The 24684-nt window shown below is 38.3% G+C and overlaps 1 protein-coding gene across 4 annotated transcripts in view; it reads left to right on the forward strand.

Moving 5' to 3' along the window:
- The window catches only part of AHCYL2 (adenosylhomocysteinase like 2), a 164225-nt gene that overhangs the window by 89628 nt on the left and 49913 nt on the right, over nt 1-24684 (forward strand). For 2 of the 4 annotated variants that reach the window (XM_041728103.1, XM_041728105.1), the window contains exons 1-2: nt 18861-18952; nt 19217-19298. The exons of the other annotated variants lie outside the window; for them this stretch is intronic. In XM_041728103.1, the coding sequence (XP_041584037.1) occupies nt 19242-19298 (57 nt within the window). In that variant the 5' untranslated portion in view covers nt 18861-18952; nt 19217-19241. Of the gene's footprint in view, nt 1-18860; nt 18953-19216; nt 19299-24684 lie in introns of those variants that run through there. 4 annotated transcript variants of the gene reach the window in all.

Raw genomic sequence — 24684 nt, forward strand, 5'->3', positions numbered from 1 at the left:
AGAGGGAGAAGCAGGCTCCATGCAGGGAGCCCAACAGGGGACTCGATCCTGGGTCCCCAGGATCAGGCCTTGGGCTAAAGGCGGCGCTAAACCGCTGAGTCTTTTAAAAAAAAAAAAAAAAAAAAAAAAACAACCTTCCTTGGGATGCCTGGGTGGCTTAGCGGTTGAGCAGTTGAGCGTTTGCCTTCGGCTCAGGGCATGATCCTGGAGTCCTAGGATAGAGTCCCACATCGGGCTTCCTGCGTGGAGCCTGCTTCTCCCTCTGCCTATGTCTCTGCCTCTATGTGTCTCTCATGAATAAATAAATAAAGTCTTAAAAAAAAAAAACAACTTTCCTGGACTATTTTATCAAAGGTAGTTTCTTACTTTTATACTTTAGCCTCTTGGCCATTTCCTTTATAGTATTTACCAGAAAATTAACCATTTCATCTATTTTTTCTATCTCCCATACTAGAAAAAGTCTGTAAGTGTAGATATGTTGTGCCTATGTGAACATCACAGAGTAAAGCCATCTGGTAGGTCATTGTCCATTTTGAACTGAAGGTCAGAGAGATGCTAGATACAAAATTTTGGAAGTTATCTGCACATTAATTGTAAATGAAACCACGGATATCGGTAAGACAATGTTTTGAGTGAAGAGGAAACAGATTAGTATCTTTAAGAATTCCTACAATTTAGGGACCCAACGTGAAAAAAAGCTACAGAGGAAAGGTGTAAGATATCTTGGAGATCAAAGAAAAAATGGGTGTAATGTTATGAAAGCCAAAGGAAGAGAGTCTTTCAAGGAAAAGCTATTAGCAGTGTCAAGAGGTAAAGTAAGCTGAGAAATCTCCATTAAATTTAGCAACAAGGACATGGTGACCTTGGCACAAATAGTTTCAGTGGGTTGGCAGGAGCCAGACTATAGTACATAGAGGAGTGAACAGAAAGTAAGGAATTAGAGATATAGTAAGCTTAGAAAGCCAAGGAGTTTTGAAGTTTGAGGGTAAGTAGGAGAGCAGTAGCTAGCTGAAAGTTAGAAGGTGAGATTTATTTATTTTGGGGATGGGAGAAACCTAAGCATATTTTGTCTGATGGGAAGAAGTCATTAGAGGGTGAAAAATTGAAGAAATATGAGTGAAAGGAGATAACTGATAGAGAACAGTCCCTGAGAAGGTGAGAGAGGATTTGATCCAGAGTACTGGTTGGAAGGACTAATCTTAAATGATTTCTCAGTCTACTCAGGCTGCCGTAACAAAATACCACAGACTTGGTGGCTTAAACAACACAAATGTATTTTCTTATGATTCTGGGGCCTAGAAGTCTAAGATCAAGAGGCTATCAGGATTGGTTTGTGGTGAGTCCTCTTCCTGGCTTATAGAAAGCTGCCTTCTCTCTTTGTTCTCACATTCTCTTTCCTGTGTGTGCTGCAGAGTAGAGTGCTGTCTGGTGTCTTTTCCTCTTACTATAAGGACAATAATTCCATGAGATTCAGACCCCACCCTTAATGGCTTCATTTAACTTTAATTACTTCTGTAAAGGCCCTATTTCCATTGCATATTCCCCACATTGGGAATTAGGGCTTCAGCATGTGAATTTGGGGGGATGTAATTTAGTCTATAACAGATGGGAAGAGAGAATCCTCTTCCATTAATCTTCTTCCATTAAGACAAGAAGGAGGCAAGAAAAGATAGATATGGGTGAGGTTGTAGGCTTTGGTGTCAAGAAGTTGAACAATTTTTTTCCAACTAATGGTTTTAGTTTTCCCTGTGAAATAGATGATAAATTATGTTCTCAGAGTAAGTGATAGATGTTATAGTTGGACATTTGAGAAAAATAGAGAATATTTGACAGCAAGTATGGAGATAGGAAAAAAGGACTGAGTAGGGGAACATGGCAGAATTACTAGGTTTTATTGACCTGTAGGCTGGAGTGGTTTTTAGCAGCAGAACAGCCCAAGCAAAGGCATAACTAATCAGTAGCAGGAGTCTTACATGCCTGAATCTGGCCCCTTGTAAGTCTTCATTGTGTAAGACCTTCTCTTGCAACCAGATGTTAACACTGGTTAACATCCTGTTAACACTACAATGTCAGCACTGCTTTAAGAAGATTGAATTCTATTTTTTTTGGTCACTCTCAGACTTGGCAGAAGATTTTTGACTAGGACATCTTTAACTCATAGAGAACTGAAGTGAGAAGCAAAATTGAGGTTTAAAAAGAAAAGAAGAAGTGAAATCGAGGTCATTTTGGACCTCAGGAGGTACTCACAGCATCAACAGGTAAAAACTGGCTCATAAGTTATAAAATCAGAGCAAATTTGCCTTGGAATCATTTGAAGCAAGTGAATGCAACAGCTCAGGTGATCCCCATTATTCTCAGATTCTGTATTTGCAAATTTGCCTCCCACTAAAGTTTATTTATAGCCCCAAAATCAATACCGCCTGTCCTTTCAGTGGTCATCCATGGACATGTGTAGAGTAGCAAAAAATGTGAGTCACCTGACATGTATGCTCCCAGTTGAGGTCAAACAAGACAGTGTTCTGCCTTCTTGTTCAAATTCTCATACTCTCATCTAAGTGTCCTTTTCATGGTCTATTTAATGCTGTATTTTTTACATTTCTGTGCTCTTTCTTGGGATTTCACTGTTTAAAATGTCCACCAAGTGTAGTCCCGAAGTGCTGTCTAGTATCTGTACTACATAAAGACTGTGATGTCTTTATGTCTTTCTTTATAGAGAAAAAATGTGTGTTAGGTAAGTTTCATTCAGCCATGAGTTGTAGTGCTGTTGGCTGTGAGCTCAACGTTAATGAATCAAGAGTATACATTAAATAAAGCTTCTTTAAACAAAAACCCACATAAAACAGGGTTATCTATTAATCACTTGATGAAAATGTTATGACCATAGGCTCACAGGAGCCTAACCCTGTGTACGTACCTTATACACATTAACTCATTCATTGATACAACTTTTAAAAATTGGCTGCTAGATAGTGGGTTGTTATATGGAAGATGGCAGTGGGCAATCCACTTAGTAGATTTTCTTTAATGTTCAGAAGCCTCTTATTAGGAATCTCTTAAATATATAATATCCTGCCCTGGGATCTAAAAAGATCTGCTTTCTAATCATGGTTATGTTTGATTGATTTGCTTTGGAACTCATTAGAATATTCCTTATTTGACTTTCATGAAAGATAAAAAAGGCAAAAAGTTTTATAAAGCAATTAGAACTTTTTGGCAGAAAAGTGCCAGGTAGGAAAATAATCATGGTTGGTTATTTTTACGTAAAGCAGAAATGATGTAAGTTGTTGATGCATGGAACTTGAATGCACTATGTTGGCAATGACTCTGTGTGTGTGTGTGTGTGTGTGTGTGTGTGTGAGAGAGAGAGACTCTTCTCTTCAACTCCTTCTCTTAATCTGTGTCCAGATCTTTGCCTAGATCCTGCTAGTTCTTCCTTTATATAATTTCTCAAATTTGTTGTGGTTTTTTTCATATACTTGTAATCTGGAAATCCAGACTTTAACCATCTTCAAGGTTGTCCTCATTTCTTTCAGCCACATTCTCTCTTGAATGCATCTTTTCTAAGCATATTTTTATCATACTATTCTGCAGAGATATTACTGCCCTACTTAGAAACTTTCTGTGGCTGCTAGTTGTCTATTTTTAAATTACTATAAGCCAGTTATCTCTTAAAGCTTCACAATTCTCCTATAGCTCTTCTTCCTCAATCCCTTGATTGATGTTATTTGTCATAATTCATTGTTGGAGGGGGCACTTAGATGTTAATTCCCTCATCTTATTACCATTATCTATAACGCTGCCTGCATCTATTTCTTTTTTCTTTCTGTAACAAAGAAAGAAATTATTTCTAATCCTAAGAACAGTTTCTCCACTTGTCCCCTGGATCCCATTCTCTCTTCTCTGAGATTTTTCTTCTTGATTTACTTCTAAGGTTGTCAGACTTGGCAACAGCAACACAAAATACATAGTTAAATTTTAAATTAAGGTTAACAACAAATTATTTTAGTATAAGCATGTACTATGCAATATTTGGGACACATTTATGTTAAAAATTATTTGTTGTTTATCTAAACTTCAAATATAACTGGCATATTGGATTTTACCTGGCAACCTTATTTAGCTCTTTCTTTCCTTTTTTACACTTCTAAACACACACACACACACACACACACACACACACACGCATAAATACATTTTCATCCTCCCTCTCTGTTGGATCATTTCTTTCAGAGTTTACTCAAGCTCTAGTAACCATCTTGTTAAACAAAAGCACACATGCCCCCACCACACACACACATCAATCACTTCTTTTGACTTATAATCCTTTAGTTATTTCCACATCTCTCTACTCTGCTTCACAGCCCAATTTTTCAAAGGCGTTATCTGTTTAAACTGCCTCTCCTAGGCCTAGAGGAGAATCCATTTTCTTGCCTTTGCCTCCTGGTCATTCTTCAGTTTTCCCTAATCCTGCTTTCAATACCCCTTCCCCTTCCCCCATCACTCCCCCAAGTCACCAGAAACCTCCATGCTGCCTAATTCTAAAAACTATTTTCAGCTATCATCTTACCAAAGTTCCCAGCAGTATTTGAAATAGCTGATCACGCTTTCCTTTTTGAAATAATCTCTTTACTTAATTTCAGTGACACCATTCTCTTTTTCCCTCTTTTCCGACTACTGCTTTTCAAATTTCAGCTGCTAGCTTTTCTTATCCCTATATGGTGGATCAAGGCTCAGATGTGGATCCTGTTTATTTGCTTGTTTCCCCTCTCTAGGGAAATTTATCCATTCTCATGGTTTTATATATTTGTGTACACATGAGATTTAAATTACAGAAATAATAAGAAATCAGTAACTCCCAATTTTATCCTTCCAGCCCAGACTTTCCTCTGAGCTCCAGATTCTATTCAATTGCTATTTCAATTCCACTTATCTGTCTCATAGACATCTCAAACTTAACATGATCAAAGTTAAGCCCTGGTATTCTTCTCATACCTGTTTTCCCCCTGCCCTTCTCCACTTTAATCAGTAGCATCCCTATTTAATTAGTTACTTGAACCAGAAACCTAATGATCATTCTTGATATCTTTCTTATCTTTTACATTCAGTTTGTTATCAAGTCTTATGGAGTCAGCTACCAACATCTGTCTTAAATCCATTCACTACTATCATTGCAATCCAAGCTACCATCATCTCTCATATTTTAATGAATTTCTAATTAGGCTCGTTTCTTTTTTTTTTTTTTTTAAGATTTTATTTATTTATTCATGAGGGACGGGGGGGGGGGGGGGCGCAGAGACACAGAGACAAGAGGGAGAAGCAGGCTCCATGCAGGGAGCCCGGCACGGGATTCGATCTTGGGTCCCCAGGATCAGGCCCTGGGCTAAAGGTGGCACTAAACCGCTGAGCCACCTGGGCTGCCCAACTAATCTCATTTCCATATTCATTTAGTTTCTTCTCCTTATAGTCATGGTGATCTTTTGAAAACAAAAAATCCCTAGTAGCTCCCTTTCTCTCTCTCTCTCTCTCTCTCTCTCTCTCTCTCTCTCTCGTTTGTTTTTTTTTTTAAGACTTTATTTTTAAGCAATCTCTATACCCACATAGGGCTCAAACTTGCAATCCCAAGATCAAGAGCTGAATGCTCCACCAACTGAGCCAGCCAAGCATCCCACTTCCTATTATTCTGACAATGAAATTAAAACTTTTCTGTGGCCTGCAAACCCTACATGATCAGCCTCTGCCTACCTCTCCTGTCTTATCTCCCACCACTCTTGTTGACAGTGCTCTAATCATACAAAGTTAGGATTTGGTTTAAAAAAAAAAAAAAAGGAATCTTATTTCAAGCAGTTTTAAAAATATTAGTCCCTGTAATGTGCAGATTTTTAAAAATTTATGAAAACATTGTCAACCAAACCTGAACATGCATGAGTAGTTATCTGAAAATAATTGAAATATTTAAGATCAAACGCCTAACCTCCCCCACTCTTTAAAATCTTGGAGCCTTCTTGTTTAATTTTCTATGGCTTAAAACAATACCATTGTACAGGGCACCTGGGTGGCTCGGTCGGTTAAGCGCCTGCCTTCAGCTCAGGTCATAATCTTGGACCTCAGAGATCCAATCTTTCTCCTCAGAGAAAGCCCTGTGTTCAGTGGGGAGTCTGCTTCTCCCTCTTCTTTGTCTACTTGTGCTTACTCTCTCCTTCTCTCTCTCTCTCTCAAATAAATAAATAAAATCTTTTTAAAAAACCCAAACAATACCATTGTATTAACTTACAGTTCTAGAGAGTAGAAGTCCAAAATGGGTCTCAGTGGACTAAAATCAATGTTAGAAATTTTACTAGCTATAAAAATGAATGAAATCCTGCCATGTGACCTAGGGTTTTATGCTAAGTGAAATAGAGAAAGACAAATTTTGTATGATTTCACTTACATGTGAAATCTGAAAAACAAAACAAATGAACAAACAAAACAGAAACAGACTCAGGCACAGGAAATGAACTGCTGGTTACCAGAGGGGGAAGAGGTTTGGGCAGATGAAATAGGTAAAAGAAATTAAGAGGTACAAATTTTAGTTGTAAATAAATAAGTCATGGGAATATAATGTACACAATAAAGAATATAGTCAATAATACTGTAATAACTTTGCATGGTGACAGATGGTAACTAGACTTATGATGGGATCATTTAGTAATATATAAAAATATTGAATCACTGTGAAATACACCTGAAACTAAAAAGGTACTGCATGTCAATCATACTTCAATAGTTTTTTTTTTAAAGGTGTCAGTAGGGCTATATTCCTTCTGGAGGCCTAGAGGAGAATCCATTTTCTTGCCTTTGCCAGGTTCTGAAGTACCCAGCATTCCTTGGCATGTGGCCCCTTCCCTCATCCTCAAAGCCAGCAGCATAGCATCTTCAAATCTGTCTCTGGGTCTTACTCTTTTGCCTCCTCCCTGTTCTAGTTATGAGGAACCTTTTGATTATATTGGGTCCACTTGGCTAATTCAGGATAATCTCTCCATCTCAGGGTCAGCCAACTAGCAAACTTAATTCCATCTGTAGCCTTACCTATCCTGTATATTTACAGGCTCTGGAAATTGGAACGTGGACATCTTTGGAGGGGCCATTATTCTGTCTATGACAGATTAATTTTTTTTTCTCTTTTTATAAGGGCAATACATTCTCATTCCCAAAAAATTAGAAAACAGACCAGGAATTCAGGAACTGTTCAGGCCCTGTTGATATCTTTTTTTTTTTTTTCCTTTTTAATTGAAGTATGTTGACATACAATGTTATTAGTTTTAAGTGTACAACATAGTGATTGGACAATTTTCTACATTCTGCAATGCTCACCACTATAGTGTAGTTAACCATCTGACACAAAACAAAGTTATTACAGTATTATTGACTATATTACCTATGCTATACTTTTCATCCCCATGGCTTATTTATTTTATAAATGGAAGTTTAGGGTCTATTGATCTTTTAGTGGAAAGAGAGACACTTAGTTCATGTTGATTAAAAAGAGATAGTCTCTGAGCACTTAGGGTATTTGAAGCACTAGAAAAGTTTATTAAAAGTCACAACCAAGGGGAGCCTGGGTGGCTCAGTCGGTTAAGCATCTGCCTTCAGCTCAGTTCATGGTCTCCGGGTCTTGGGATTGAGCTCTACATCTGGCTTCCTGCTCAGCAGGGAGTTCTCTCTCTCTCTCTCTCTCTCTCTATCTCTCTTCAAATTAATAAATAAAATCTTTTAAAAAAAAGTCATGAACTATAGTCAAACTATGGATGAAAAGAGCTCAAATGCCCATCAACAGATGAATGGATAAATGTGGTATATATACACGTGGAATACTACTCAGCCATCAAAAAATGAAATCTTGCCATTTGCAACAAAGTGGATGGACCTAGAAGGTATTATGCTAAACAAAATAAGTCAATCAGAGAAAGACAAGTATCATATAGTTTCATTCATATGTGGAATTTAAGAAACAAAACAGGAGCATCAGGAAAGAGGAAGAAATAAAACAAGATGCAATCAGAGAGAGAGACAAACCGTAAGAGATTCTTTTTTTTTTTTTGCCCCCCCCCCATAAGAGATTCTTAATCATAGGAAACAAGCTGAAGGTTGCTAGAGGGATGGGGGGATAGGGTGACTGGGTGGTGGACATTAAGGAGGGCATGTGATGTAATGAGCACTGGGTTTTATAAGACTGATGAATCACTGAACTCTACCTATAAAACTAATAATACACTGTCAATTAACTGAATTTAAATAAATTTTTAAAAATTAAAAAAAAGTCACAAACAAGAAAACTACCTGCCAAATAAAATCATTTTACTAATTAATAGAGTTGGTGTCTCTACTAAAAAAATAACCAAGAGAGATAAATGGATAATACCACAAGAAAAAATATGTGTAACCACATAAGGATGTGGTTACCACATAGATGTTAACTAAACTTACTGTGACAGTCATTTTGCAATATATACATATGTCAAATCATTATGTTAATACAATATATGTCAATAAGACTGAGGGGGGACTAAAAATTAATCAAAAGAGATGAGTAGGTAATATACATTGAGTTTTTAATTTAAAAAAAATTTTTTTTTTTAATCTGGTCACTGCATAGTTTTATTCCAAGATTCAGTCAACTACTGTTGTCAGGGTCATGAAAAACAAGGAAGAACTGAGGATTTATCATAGATTGTAGGGGATTAAGGAGACATGACAACTAAATGCAGTGAGGGATCCTGGACTGGATCTTGCAACTGAAAAAGGACATTCATGGAAGAACTTGAAAAATCCAAATAAAGTCTGTGGTTTAGTTAATAGTATTGTACCAATGTTAATTTCTTAATTTTTGTAATTGACCTGGTTTTACAAGATGTTAAATCAGTGGAACTTGGGCAAAGTGTATATGGGAACTCTCTATGCTGTTTTTGCTAATTGTTCTAAGTCTAAACTTATTTCAAAATCAAAAGTTTTAAAAAAAGACAATAGTAAGAAAGGAAAAGCAAGCCACAGAGTCAGAAATGTTTAGAAAAGACTCATAACCAGAATATATAAATAGCTCATATAAATCAATAAGGAAAAGGCTGACAATTCAATAGAAAAACAGGCAAAAGATTTGAAAAGTGACTCCACATAAAAGAATATCCAAATGGCCAATAAGCAGATAAAAGTGTGCCAGTATACCAAGTTTCTTCAAGTTACAACCCTTGTGCTTTGCTGATGGGAATGTAAAATGGTGCAGCTTCTATGGAAAGCACGATATGGGTTTTAGTTCCTCAAAAAAATAAACAAATTACAATATGATCCAGAAATTCCACTTCTGGGTATGTACCCCAAAGAATTGAAAGTAGGGCCGTGAACAGGTATTTGCACACCTATGTTCATAGCAGCACTATTTAAAATAGCCAAAATGGAGGCGTCTGGGTGGCTAAGTGATTGAGCATCTGCCTTTTGCTCAGGTCATGATTCTGGGTTCCAGGATTGAGTCTCACATCAGGCTGTGAGGAGCCTGCTTCTCCCTCTGCCTATGCCTCTGCCTCTGCCTCTCTCTGTGTTTCTCATGAATAAATAAATAAAGTCTTTAAAAAAAATAGCCAAAAGGTTGGAAACAACTCAAATGTCCACCGGTGGATGGAAGGTGGATAAACAAAATATGGTATATACATACAATGGAATATTGTCATTTGGCCCTAAAAAAGGAGTGAAGTTCTGAGACATGCTACAATATGGATGGACCTTAAAAACATTATACAAAGCGAAATAACCCAAATGCAAAAGACAAATATTGTATGATTCTACTTGTATGAGATACGTAGAATAGTCAAATTCAAAGATATAGAAAGTAGAATAGTGGTTACCAGGGGCTGGGGAAAGGGGAAAATGGGAAGTTATTCTTTAATGAGTGTAGAGTTTCAATTTGGGATAATGAAAAAGTTCTGGAGATGGATGGTGGTTCTGGTTGCCCAACAGTGTGAATGTATTTAATGCCACTGAATTGTACACTTTAAAATGGTGGGGCCTCCTGCCTGGCTCAGTCAGTAGAGCATGCATCTCTTGATCTCAGGGTTGTGAGTTTGAGCCCCATGTTGGGCATGGAGTCTACTTAAAAAAAAATTTTTTTTAATGGTTAAAATGGCAAACCTTATGTATATTTTATCACACGTACAAAAAAAATGTTATACACCAATATTCATGGCGAACATAGATTCAGAAATCCTCAACAAAATATTAGCAAGTCAAATTCAGTAATACATTAAAACAATCATACATCATGATTAAGTGGAATATATTCCAGAGGTGCAAGGATGGTGCAACATCCACAACTCAGTCACTGTGATACACCATATTAACAAAATGAAGGATTAAAAATCATATGATCATCTCAATAGATGCAGAAAGAGAATTTGACAAAATTAAACATCCATTCATGATAAAAACTCTCAACAAAATGGATATAGAGGAATTATACCTCAACATAATAAAGGCCCAAAAACACAAAAACAAAATTGTGCTCAGTGGTGATAATAGTGGCGGCTATGAGATGCAGATTAAAATCACAATGTAGTATCATTACCTAGAATGCCTAAACTGTAAACAGGCCAACAAAAGTAAGCACTGGCAGGAATATGAAGCAACTAGAACACTGATACCCTGCTGGTAGGAGTAGAAATTAGTATAAGTACTTTGGAAAATTGCTTAGCATTACCTCCATAGCTTGAACATATGCATACCCTATAGCCCAGCAATTTACACACCTCGATAAATAACCAACCGGAAATATCTTCACATGGGCACCATACAACAAATACAAGAATGCTCATAGCAACATCAGTTTGTTATGGCCCTCAAACTGAAAAGTCTTCAACAGGAGAATGAAGTCAATAAATTATAAATATTCATGTGATGAGATACTTTCTGGTAATAAAAATAAATGAACTGCTAAATGCAGCTGAGTTGGATAACTCTTAGAAATGTATTGAGCAAAAAATGATATTTATATCAGGTTCAAAAGTAGGCAAAACAGATCAGTGGTGATAGGAATCAGTATAGGCATGACCTATAGGGAGAAGTGAGGGTAATGCCTGAGAGGGGATATGAGGAAAGATCTCCTATGCTAGTAACCCAGTATTTCTTTATCTGGGTAGTGGTTACATAGATGTGTTGACCTTTGAAATTTTATTGAACTATAATATTTTTATTGGTGTATTTTTTTGGAGGTTAATTACACTTCCATAAAAAATTTACTTAAAAATTGAAAGATATAATAAGTCCACATTCTATGTTTGTTTAATGGCATTATGTTTCAGTATTTTACCCTACTCCCTTCCCACTCTCCTGTACCCCATGCCCCTCCAGTCTGTGATAAATTTCTTCCCACTCTTATTCTGATTGTCCTCAAGTTTAAGATGTTTTCAAGTTTTAGCTTGACCTCTCTTTGAGGACAGTTTGAGCTAGAGGTGCTAACTGCAGCAAACTGAACTTTGACCTGAATGGAGCTCTATTCGCTGTGTCAGGGAGATTGAAGATTTACATTCCACACTCCACCCCCAGAATCTAGACGGCTTAACAGGGAGTGGAAAAGGTGGCGTGGTGCCTGCTTTAGTGTACTGTAGTCTCTGTATTGCTTAATTATTTATCTGAGAAACAGTGATTGGATTAGTCAGTGGCAGGGAGGTACAGAATTTTGTTATAGTGACATTTCTATTTATGGTTTTGTCAGTTCTTAGTCATACTTGAGTCCCTTTTCTATTTACCCTTTACGTGCCTATCCTGTATTTTATTCAATTGAGGCTTTACTCTGATCTAACTATTCTTTAAGTCATTTTTTTTTCATTAAGCATGTATTCATTAGTTGATTACTATATGCTAGGCACTTGGAATGAAGGAATAAGACATATAATCTCTGCCCTCAAATTGCTTGCAGCTCTAGTTGGAAACAAATGATCAGTCTGGGAAATTACTCAGTAACTCATAGAATTGGTTCTTAACCTAGACCAGAAGCTGGAAACGTCTACTGAAAGAAATTACAGCTAAGCTAAATTTTGAAAGGGATGTGTATGTTCATAGTGGGGATATGGGGAAATTCAGAGAGCTGAGGCATAGGAGGTATGCACAAGTTGAGTCCTGCAGGGTCTTATATGTCATGCTAAGAAATTTGGATTTTATTTTGAAGACAGTGGGGAGCTTTTGAGGCATTATGAACAAGGAAGTGATGTGATCAGATTTTTAAATGATTGGGCTGATGATAATCATATATAAATTGATTTAACAAATTGAAGTAGGCTGTATAGGGATGGAATTATCTAGGCCCTTGTCAAAGTGTAGTCCCAGCATTATTGGCATCATGTGAGAGCTGTGAAAGATGTAGAATCTTGGGGGGTACCTGATTGGCTCAGTTGGTTAACTGGCCCACTATGGGGACGCCTGGGCAGCTCAGTGGTTGAGTATGTCTGGGTCATGATCCCAGGGTACTGGGATCAAGCCCCATGTCTTGCTTCTCACTCAGTGGAGAGTCTGCTTCAGGATTCTCTCTCTCCCTCTGCCCTTTCCTCTTTCTCTCTCTCAACTAGATCTTTAAAAAAAAATGTAGAATATTGGGACCTAAATCAGCATTTTAACAAGATCTCCAAATAATTCATAGGCACATTCAAGTTTATGAAGCACTGATTTAGATAGATGTGTTGATAGTCAGGCTTTAGACAGCTGGTATGAAGAAGAAAGGACAGAGCGCAAGAGATATTATACTCTTCTTGATACTCCTCCCTGCCAAATACACACCAGACACCCCCTAATTATTCTTTACCTTTTAGCTTAAATGGAACTCCTCATTCCCAATGTGTGTGATTAGCACCTTTGCCATATATCACATAGTACCCTGTATTTACCTGGTAATTTTTCATATTTTTACTGTAATTATTTAATTGCCTGATGGTAAGCACCATGAGAGCAGGGACTGTCTTTCTATGCTGGCTGACACATAATAGGCACCCAATAAATATCTATGGTTTGATTGAATGAATTCATCATGTAGAAGATGGATTTGAGTGTGTTCAGGAATAAACATGTTGGGGATCCCTGGGTGGCTCAGTGGTTTGGCGCCTGCCTTTGGCCCAGGGCGCGATCCTGGAGTCCCGGGATCGAGTCCCACGTCAGGCTCCCGGCATGGAGCCTGCTTCTCCCTCTTCCTGTGTCTCTGACTCTCTCTCTCTCTCTCTATCATAAATAAATAAATGTTTAAAAAAAAAGGAATAAACATGTTATATTCATAATAATAATAATTCATAATAAATAGCACTGACAAGTTCCAGGCACTGTTCTAAGTGATATATATATGTGTATGTGTATATAAATTTATTTTATTATTATAAAATAATTTATATATATATATATAAATTTATTTGATCCTCTCAATAAGGTAGATACTTTCAATATCCTCATCTTACAAATGAGAAAACTGAGGCACTGAAAGGATAAGTAATTTGCCTAAAGTTACAGTTAGTAAGTGTGAGTCAAGATTCAGTCTGATATGACTCTACTATGGTTTTGGACAAAATAACTTCATTGCCCTTTTTGTATATTTCTATGTATTATTTAATTTTGATAACATTAGTGTGAGGAAGGCATTATTATCCTGTTTTACAGTTAAGGAAGCAAGGGTTCAAAAAGTTATATAGCTTATATAGTTATATCTTTATGTAAAGATACACACAGATAGTAGGTGGTGGAGCTAGCCTTTAAACCCATGCCTGTCTAGCTCCAAAACCTGTAGTTTTAGCAGTAATGATGGTGCCTCTGTGTGGAGTCTAAAATACCTGTGGGATGTGAGTCTTAAGATATTGAGAGGATGCCTAACATTTAGGTTGTAGGTAGGGGGAGAATTCAACAATCCCATTTGCTATGATAGCATTAGCACTTCAGGTTTGCAGGGGTCAAAGGAGACCTAAGGCAATTCCAGCCAGCCTCATAACTGACCAGATGGGACTTTGAACTCAGGAGATTAAGAATCCAAGCCTTTACAATAAGCTGTAACTTAGGTGACTAAGGACCTAGTTACCATTTTTTTCTTATAGCCTCAGAGAAACCAGACAGCTTAGAAATACTGAATGTCAGAACTGGTTCCTTCCCACAGTCCACTATACACCACCTCCCCCTTGGTTTATAATGAGGAAGTTGAGGAAGAAAGTAATTAGGTGACTTGCCAACATCTAATAAAACCATTAGAAACAAGCCAGGAATAGAGAATTGGGTCATATTCATGTATTCTTTGCCCTGTGCCCTGTGACTTTCTAGGTTCCAGATTTATCACCTCTTATTTAAACCTGTTCTGCCATTGCAGTTACTTCTTTACCACTGTGTGGTTCTTTTTGACTTTGACCCCCTGGAAATATTGACTTGTTTTTTTCTCTTCTGGCCAAACATATACTCAACTCTGGCAAGTCACCTGGCTTACTTTCATTAACAATGCTGCTATCAAATCACCACTGGCAGAAGCACAACTGGCACAGACAGCTCCAAGTTGTTCTTCTTGGAGTGCAAATGAGATTCCTTTGAGCTGTTCACACACTTGGTCAATTTTTGTAAAGTTTGAAGGCCATAGATACAAATGTAGTTTGAGTAACTTTTTTTCTTCTAAGGTTGCAAACTTCTCACCTAAATGGGAAGAGTGCTTATTATAGATAACCATGTGCAGTTCTCTTACTCCTCCTGCTGTTGGTGTATCTTCTAAGGCACAGTATAGTAAAATGAAATTAGATCAAAAACAACTATATAATTAGTTCTTACACCCATGCCTCCTGCTGCATACAGCCCCACTCAGTTACTAGACTTTCAGTTCCCAAATGTAATAACAGCTCCTGTTGTGTTTTTGTTTCACAGTCATGGCAGAATGGTGTAGTAAAGCTACAGTTTGTAAAGGAAATCTACTTTAGTTAAAACTTACAGTAAAAAAACCCAAACAAACAGGAGTGCCTCGGTAGCCCAGTCAGTTGGACTCTTGGTTTTAGCTCAGGTCCTGATCTCAGGGTTGTGAGATGATCCCCACATTGACTCTGTGCTTAGTGTGCTCAGCGCAGAATTGCTTGAGACTTTCTCTTCTCACTACCCTCCCCCCCCCCCCCACCATTTCCCTACACTCCTGTGCTCTCACTTTCTCTTAAATAAATAAAATTTATTTTTTTTAAATTTTTTAAAAAGTCACAACTAATATGATAGTTTAGCCTGCAAAATTGATATATTTTATTTGTGCTTATTCTTATATTCCCACCCATCTTCTTTAAGTCATTTTCTTCCATGTTTTGACATTTACCATGAGTGCAATCATCTTCTATTACTTAAATAACCGATTATGTAGAAAACATCTACAAGACCACTAGTAATCTAGTAATTTGCTGATCACTGAAATATTTTTAGGGTTGGACTCCACTCTTTTGGCCTTGATTTGTTCCTAAAAGCTTTATTATGATGCAGATCATAATGGATTACAATTGATGCAGATCAAGCAATGGAAAGTGGATTATATATTCCTGCAGAGATTATATAATTAAGGATTAAAACCCTATTAAGGACTCACCACAAATAAGTCATAACTGTAGGCAATAGTATAACTAAATCCCTGAATATGTAAAATAACATTCCAGGTTCAATAAAATGGACATAAATATATTGAACACACTGATTATGCAAGTTACCCCCAAAGTACTGTAAGGTGTACATACAGCATACAAAATATGATAATTTCAAAAAAAATATGATAATTTCTTAAGCCCTTACTGTGTACCAGACACTGTGGGCAAATCAAACTGACTAAGCACTTGAAAAAGCCTGTAATCTGATGAGAGACAACACACAGATGCATTAACTTTAACATGAGAAAGGCTGAAAACAGTGATGTGACCAAAGACCAATACTAGAGGAAAGGGAGGTTGTTTTTTCTAGGTTAGGTTCCATGGCAGTACTATCATTTGAGTTGAACTTGAGGAATTTGCATAAGTCAAATTAACAGAAGGGAAGGCAGAATGGATGCATTTTAATTTGGGAAAATGGCATGAGCAAAGGCATGAGGTGGGAAAGGACACAGCATAATAATGACATAAGTAAGAGCCATCATTTAGTAAGCCCTTAGTGTATACACACTTTTTAAATCCTTGCTTCAGTTGTGTGAGGTGGCTATTATTATTACTATTATTATTATTATTATTCCACTATACAGATTGGAAAACTGGAGGAGTGGGAGGTTAAGTAAAGGGCAGAGGGGATCCCTGGGTGGCGCAGCGGTTTGGCGCCTGCCTTTGGCCCAGGGCGCGATCCTGGAGACCCGGGATCGAATCCCACATCAGGCTCCCGGTGCATGGAGCCTGCTTCTCCCTCCGCCTGTGTCTCTGCCTCTCTCTCTCTCTCTGTGACTATCATAAAAAAAAAAAAAAAAAAAAAAAAAAAAAAAAAATTAAAAAAAAAAGTAAAGGGCAGAGTCCGTATTCTCCCCGGGTCTGTTTAATTCCCAAACCAAGGTCTTAGCTGCTGTGCTATGTGGTCTTCACATTCAGGAAATAGTGGGCTGTTCAGCTTTCCTAGGGATGGAGTATGTACTGGGATATGGAGAGGAAGACCATCCTGGAAAGACATTATAGAGGGTTTTTAGAAGGTAGTGAAAATGGATAGAGAGGGACAGATAACAGGCTTGGAAAAGGGTTCAAAAATAACTGGCAACGGGGGATCCCTGGGTGGGTTTAGCGCCTGCCTTCGGCCCAGGGCATGATCCTGGAGTTCTGGAATCGAATCCCACATCGGGCTCCCTGCATGTAGCCTGCCCCCCTGCCCCTCTTCCTCTCCCTCTCTGTCTCTCATGTATAAATAAATAAAATCTTTTAAAAAAAAAATAACTGGCGGGCAGCCCCAGTGGCGCAGCGGTTTAGCGCCGCCTACAGCCGGGGGTGTGATCCTGGAGATCCGGGATCAAGTCCCACATCGGGCTTCCTGCATGGAGCCTGCTTCTCCCTCTGCCTGTGTCTCTGCCTCTCTCTCACTCTCTCTGAATGAATAAATAAATAAATCTTAAAAAAAAAAAATAACTGGCAACGGATTGTTCTAGGGACTAGGGAAAGGAAAGAAATCAAAGATGACTGAGGTTTATATTTGGCTGACTGAGGGAATAGAGGTAGAAAAGTGAGAAGAAACTTGTTTGGAGGGTTGGGGAGGGGAGGAAGGATGGAGCAATCATTTTGATTTGGAATACATTGCATTTAAAGTACAGATGAAAGATACCATTGGAAATTTAGGCAGCAAAGGTTAATTTCTCATTCTGTTAAGAAGTTTGGATTAAGAGGAAGACAAGAGGACAATAACTGGAGGTGGCTCAACTAAGGATTTATCAGAATCGACACTCTGACCCCAGAGGGCCTGTTGCTTCTGCATCTCGTCAACCTTCTATATCTTGGCATCACTCCATAGCCCCTCTGTGATGATAGCTTCCTTTACTTCTACCTTTGATGTTTGTTTTTCTTTCTTTTTTCATTTTTCTTTTTTAAATTTTTTTAGAGGTGGGTGGGCACGGCAGCAGGATAGGGAGAGAGAAAATCTTTTTTGGGGGGGGGGGAGAGAAAATCTTAAGCAGACTCCACACCCAACTCGGGGCTTGAACTCATGACCCTGAGATCATGACCTGAGCCAAAATCAGGAGTCAAAGGCTTAACTGACTGAGCCACTGGGGCACCCCTGCTGTTCTCTCTTCTTACTGCATCTGATATCTACCTGCCCTGTGATCTCTCATCCTTTGATCCTTCTGCATTCACAGGGTCCAACAGTCAGTCCCCTTCTGTTTTCACCTGCCTTTCTTTCTAGTCTAAACATCCAGGTCAGATATTTGAATTCTGCCTTCTCTGGCATCTTAACGATACCTCTTCCCCTCAACATTACCTTCCTCTTCATTCCACATGGATCATTCTCTTAACCAGTGAAGGCACTAAGGGGCAATGAACCAATAATCCTAATTTTAATATCATAACCATCAGCTCTAAAAAATTATCCTCTGCAAATGGACTTAACACTGAAAGAGTCTCTGGTCCTTGAAAGGGACCAAAGCAGGCATATCTCATTGGGCTTACTTTGTGCCTGAAATCTATGGTATTCTTACTGGATAATATACTCTAGGAATGAGCAGAGCAGGTAAAAGAGGTTAGGCTACTTTTAGTTTTGTCTTGTTTCCAAACTTCTGAAGTATGGAGGAGGCAGCTGGCATAGGAACCTAAGGAGGGAAGAGCTCCTGAGGTCCCTTAAAGGTGATAGTGTTTGGGCTACTGTGTTGGCATCCTGTTTCTTCCCCAAACCCAAACCCCACTTTGGATAGGGACTTTATTGAAACCTTGGCTGCTTCTGAACACACTGGTAGCTCCTGACTAGCCTCAGGGAACAAGCTGGTTTATAGTTGGTACCTACATTGCTTCCCCAGCCCAAGGCTCTGGGGCCTTTGTGTATATAGCACAGAGGGCCAGCAGAGGGAGCTGTGGTCCCAGAACATTCTCCAGAGCTTCTAATTTCTGATTTTGCAAGAGATCTTCCCTGGCACTATCCGAATCAAATCTCCCTTGTAAATAAGAATTTAGCTTGAGATATGCCTGAGTTTGGTGCCAGATCCCCGGTGTGAGCAGATGGGGAAGTTCTGCATAGTTGTTTAAACTTGAAAACCATAAGGAACTCTTGATTTCAAGGAAACGCCTGTTTACTGAGCTGATCCAAATCAAGCAACTCTTGAGAAATGGGAGTGCCTTCTTGACCTCGATCCTTATTGATCTTGGTATCAGCACCTCCAGTGACGTGTCCTGAGGGGCGGGAGAAAATTAACAAGTGCCTTCCTTACACACGGGGAAAGAGAGGAAGCCTGACTGTTGCTGCAGAAAGTCCCTACTGGGGAGGCGGGGGTTGTGTGTTTGGGTAGCATTAAACAGTGAGTGTCCTGTGGGAAGTTCAGTGCCTGGGTGCAGAACCTTACATCAGCTCTGATTTTGAGTGAAAGGAGAAGGTTTGAAGCCGGCCAGTAAGGGACTTGTCAGGCGGTTGACTAATGATCTTAATTTGAATAGAAAGTCACTTTGAAAGGGGATGCAGATTCAGCTAGATATTGTGAACTTGTGAATCACTAGGTTTGGTTCTGCTTTGGGGCACTCAAAAAACCCTGGCATTTCCAAACCAGTTTTCCCTTTTGCTTCAGGACATATATTACCCAAGCCTGAACTATGGAGAAGTGGGACAGTAATGAGGGCACCTCAGCTTTTCACGTGCCTGAATGGATGGTGAGTTCTTTGGTCACTTTGCTTTTCCTTCTGTTTCTTGGTAATGAGGCAACCATGTCTGACAGGTGACAGGGATCACCTGTGACAAGTCCCTACCAAGACCTGTGGTTGGAAGAACAGTTATTCCTCTAATTTCTAATTAGTTCTTGTGTCCTGGATCATGCCTGTTTCTTAATTGCAAGTGAACCTGGGAAAGGTTTGAGAGTTCCATGGCCAGAGTCAGCTTATTGCCTGGTTGTCTGTGCTGGGCTGGAGTTCCTCTACTGCTGGTGTATTGCATGGATTGTGTTATCCTGTGATTGCTTCTCACTCTGTTTGCAAGCTGATACTTAGTTTATTTCTCATGGGGGTAAAGAAAAAGAATAGTGAGGGCGGGGGGATTTCTCCCTTACCTGCCCCACTTTTCCCCAGATATTCTTTATATCTGTATTTCTAAAGGGCAGGAACTATAGCTTTCTTAGTACCGTTTTTCAGAATGTCATATTTGCCTGTTAGATATTTTTAATATAATTTAAATATAAGGACTTATTTGCCGATAAGTACTAACACATAAAACCTAGTATTTCAGATCCAGTTTCAACTTTGTTTAAAGTTTATTTAACTTGATTTAAAAACAGCAACCACTGTCTGGTTTTTTCTAGATTTAGCCTGATTTCTTAGAGTCTATACCAGCCTTATTTTTTATATATATATATATGTATGTTTCCCTATGGAAAACTGGCTAGATTATTATATACAACATATTTCAGGCTCTTTTCTGTGTTTATGGAATTATGGACTTACATAACCATCAGTAATGAGATTGACTATATAGTAGGCCTGACAAAGGCCTAACTAAAGAAACCACATTTCAACTCTCACTGTCACAACTATTGTTTATTATTTTTGTTGGGGTTATTGCTATTGTTCTTGTTTCAGAACCTTGTGCTCAGGTTTTTTTTTTTTTTTTTTTTTTTTGTGCTCAGTTTTAAAGTGTTCAACCATTAACAGGCTTATTTCAAATAACATAGTGTTTTAAAATTGATGGAAAGGAATCACATAATAATTCTGGTTGGATTTTAAATTTGTTTTTGAATCTCCAGCCACTCACTAATAAACAAGAAGGAGGAGCAAGAATTTTGGTTGTCTTAGGGGAGGGACCACTTTAAGATATTAAACTTTGGTATTTTGATAAAGGAATATTACAGAAGAATTCCACAGAACATTAGAGTGTCAACTCAGAGTCAATAAAAGTTTTATAGTAACTCTTATTCTCATAATAGTCCTCTTATCTCTTCAGCACGTGCTCTCCAGAGGAGCTCCTACTGAACCTTTACTTACTTCTTTTTATTTACAGGAACAAGAAAACTCCTGCAAGAGTTAGTGACTATTGCTTGAGGACGTGACCTAGGACTTCCCAACTTTTAGAAAACATTCTTTAATAAAGCACAGCTCTGCTTTTTTTTTCAATATGGCATTCTCAGAGATTTCTTGGCCCTTCTCAAAAGCCAGAAAAACACCTTTGATCAGCAAAAAATTTTTAACAACAGCAAGAAAGAGTAGTAAGGGGCTTGTCTTCAATAACAGCTTTTTTGTCTATCTTTTCCTTGCCAAAGATTTACCTCTTGATGCTTTCTTTCAGATAGCACATAAATCATTACTTTCTGACCTGGCTGGAAGTGCTTCATTAGGCTGCCACTGATAGCCACATAGCCAGTAAAGTGAGCCATCAAGCACCCTCTAGTGTATATTGCCTGTAGATCTTACCTATGAAATATTAGAATGCCTTTTAATCCCCCAGGAGAAAACCCTGAAGCCACCTCCCATATTGGGGGCCAGAATTTCAATTTAAGAAGGCTTTAACCAAATGTCTGATTCATGTTCCAGTTTATATATTAACATAACTTAGTTTCCACTGAGACTATCCTTGCCACCAAAGGAAACATTACAAGACTTTCAGACCTTCTTTCAAGAGGACAATTTAGCAGAGGAGGCACATTATAACATGTCCCTCTTTGTTAATGATCAGAAGCAGTAAGGGACTTGCACACCCCTCCAAGAATAGGACTCAGACCACACACAGCAGCTGACAGTACTCACATCTCTGATTCTCAGCAGGGAAATAAGCCAGAACAAAGTTTGAAGAATCCCCATCTTGAAAATTGATAAGGTAGGGATGCCTCGATGGCTCAGCGGTTGAGCATCTGCCTTCAGCTCAGGTCCTAATCCTGGGGTTCGAGATTGTGTCCTGCATCAGACTCCTTGTGGGAAACCTGCTTATGTCTCTGTCTCTGTCTCTGTCTCTCTCTCTCTGTCTCTCATGGATAAATAAATAAAATCTTTAAAAAAAAAAGTGAGAATTGATAAGGTAGAGTTGATTGATAAGTTAACATTCCTTCAGTCACTGCAAAACGTCTGGAGCCTCTGCTCCTAAGCTGTTTTCATGTCAAGGATTTTTTAACCTTGTTCAGGAATTTTACTGCTAAATGGTTGTGGAACATATCCTTTTAAAGACTGTCCTTATTAATGTTTTTATTTCCCTTGAGAAATCTTTGGTCTCTACTGGTAGGTAAAATACCTCCTCTTGTGTTCATAGAGAGCAGCAGTAACCTTTTAAAAAAGTTTTTATATTTTGATGTTTCCTCCTCCAATCCAAGCTGTCTATACTAGTACTTGGTACTTTTCCATAGGAAATCTGATTGACTTTCTTGAGTACCCAGCCAGCTGGTTACCCAATTTTCTTTTGGCTAGAAATAATCTCTTTTATAGGTGAAGAATCTGCTCAGGCAGCTCATTTAGCTTAGAAGAGAGAGACGTGTCTAAGAATGCTTGAACCATGTCTACTTGGAAGTAAAAGAAAAATCTCTAAGGTATCTGGTAAATGGTGGTAGGAGGTAGTTTGACTACAACTCTGATCTGGATTGACACTTAAAGGCAGAGATCCATTTGAGAAACTGATGAAAAACTATGGGCCCTCTACCCAGGAAAATAAACACATACACAAAATTTTGCATTCTGTGTTAAGGGGTTGGTCTAGACATCCATGGACTCTAGGTGAAAAACTTTTGACCTAAAAGAATAGAAGTGTTAATAGGTTATATGTATGTATCATTATGTAGTCTCCAAAACCCTCTTACTTACATCATTTTTAAAAATTTGTCCAGTGCACATCTGAGATAGGAAAAGGAGCTGTTATTATTCCCATTTTACAAATGAGAATTACCAGTGTTAAGTGCTGAAATGTTAAGAAATGCAGAGGAGAGAGAGAAAGCGCTGGTAATCATCCTTTGTAGTATGACTTTATGTACTTGAAAAGAAATTGTTTTCTCTTGGCCTGATCCTTTTTAGGGTAAATAGATCTTCCGTCCTCCCCATGAGTCCTAGTTTTCTCAATGTATTAACCATCTGTTCTTAACAGCCTTAAATTGTGAAAAGATCAGAATTAGACCCAGTTCTCTTTATATCCTGTGTTGGGTATAAAGAAAGGATCACTTCATTCTGTTCTCTGACCTTTCAAATAATCTTTTCTTTTCTGCCTGTGAATATGCCTCTATGGTGTGGTCACAGGATAAAATGGTTGGCTAAGGAGAAGAGAGTCAGGAGCATTAGGGCTGCTTTATTCATGTTTGGAGAAAGTGTTAGAGCAGTGGTTCTTGAAGTGTAGTCCCCAGACCAGCATCCTTAAATCACCTGGGAACTTGTTGGAAATGCAAAAATCTTTGGCCCCACCCAGATTTACTAAATCAGAAGCTCTGGGGATGGGGCTTAGCAATGCTTTTTAATAAGCCCTGTGGATTATTTTGATGGACCTAAAGTTTGAGAACTACTTTGTTAGATAAACTTGTTGAGTAGTAAGGCTTTTCCTGTCAGCAATAGTGTCTTCTAGTTGGATTTAGTATAGATTTGCAGCTCCTGGCTCAGGTCTAGTCAGTTAACCCTTGGACTAATGAGTTCCTTTTCACCTAAGCAAGGAAAATGCAGAACCAGCTGAGGGTGTCCTAAGAGCAGTAGTTTAGAGAGTCATCATGCAAACAGAAAGACTGTCTTTTTTTTTTTTTTTTTATGATAGTCACACACACACACACAGAGAGAGAGAGAGAGAGAGAGGCAGGCAGAGACATAGGCAGGGGGAGGAGAAGCAGGCTCCATGCACCAGGAGCCCGATGTGGGATTCGATCCCGGATCTCCAGGATCGCGCCCTGGGCCAAAGGCAGGTGCTAAACTGCTGCGCCACCCAGAGATCCCAGAAAAAGACTGTCTTAAAAAAAAAAAGAAAAAGAAAAAGACTGTCTTATTTTGTGAAATTATGAGTAAGAGATCAGGATTGTCATGGGTGATAGTGAATCGTATTTGAGTTCAGTTAATTTGTCATAATATTTGGTAGTGACATTGGGCAAAGTTGCTAGTTAAAGAGCTATTAGATTTCAGATTCTATGATTAGCCATTTCAGAATTGTGTGATCAGAGCCCCAAGATCATCTGGGCTGATACCATTTCTGAGACCCAATCTGATAAATAAAAAACTTAAAGAGTAATTTTAAATCAATTAAGTTTGAAGATAAATTAAGAGAAATGAGGTGGGACTAGTATTCCCAGAATTAGGACCAGGGGACTTTTTCATCTTCTGATTAATATCATAAGGTGTGGTGTAGTAGAAAGAACTTTGGCTCTGTCAAACACAGACTCCCGTTTCAGTGCCATCACTGACTTGCAGTGAGATGTCCACCAAATCATTCGTTCTCTTAGGACTGCCCTTCCCTAACTTGTCAAAAGGGAATAATGAGGACTACTTTGTAAGATTCTTATACTGATTAATAGAAGTAATATATATGCAGGGCTATGCATACATAGTAGGAACTTAATAAATATTAGCTCTCCTCCCTTTATTCCATTCTTCCAGAGATCTTTTCTCTCAAAGTAAAGATTATCCTTAAAAAAAAAAAAGAATCTACCATTTTATGTTCTTTCTTCTGCTCAAAAAGCAATCTCTTTTTTTAAGGAAGAACTCAAATCACATTTCCATCCCTGTCTTGTAACATACAGTTGAATGTAGATTTCCTATTCACTGCCTTCTAGAAATCAACAAATAATGTGATTCTTTGCCCTTTCATTTGACTCTTTATCTGATATGTAACAAGGTCATTGTGATTCTGGGGACTCTAAGGAAATAGGAAATTCTCCTTTGTAGTCATACTTCCCACAAAACAGTTTTTGAAAAACTTTGGAAAAAACAGAGTCACTCACCATTTAATCAGCAACAATCTTGAGATGAGACTAGAAACCATACGTCAAAACCTGTATAAGAGACTTAAAAAAAAAAAAAAACACCCTGTATAAAAGATGCACAATTAAGAGTAAAGCAACGGTCTGAGAAAGTTGATTCCAAGGTGATAGCTGAAACCAGTGTC

The sequence above is a fragment of the Vulpes lagopus genome, chromosome 13, assembly GCF_018345385.1.
Source record: "Vulpes lagopus strain Blue_001 chromosome 13, ASM1834538v1, whole genome shotgun sequence".
Taxonomy (NCBI): domain Eukaryota; kingdom Metazoa; phylum Chordata; class Mammalia; order Carnivora; family Canidae; genus Vulpes; species Vulpes lagopus.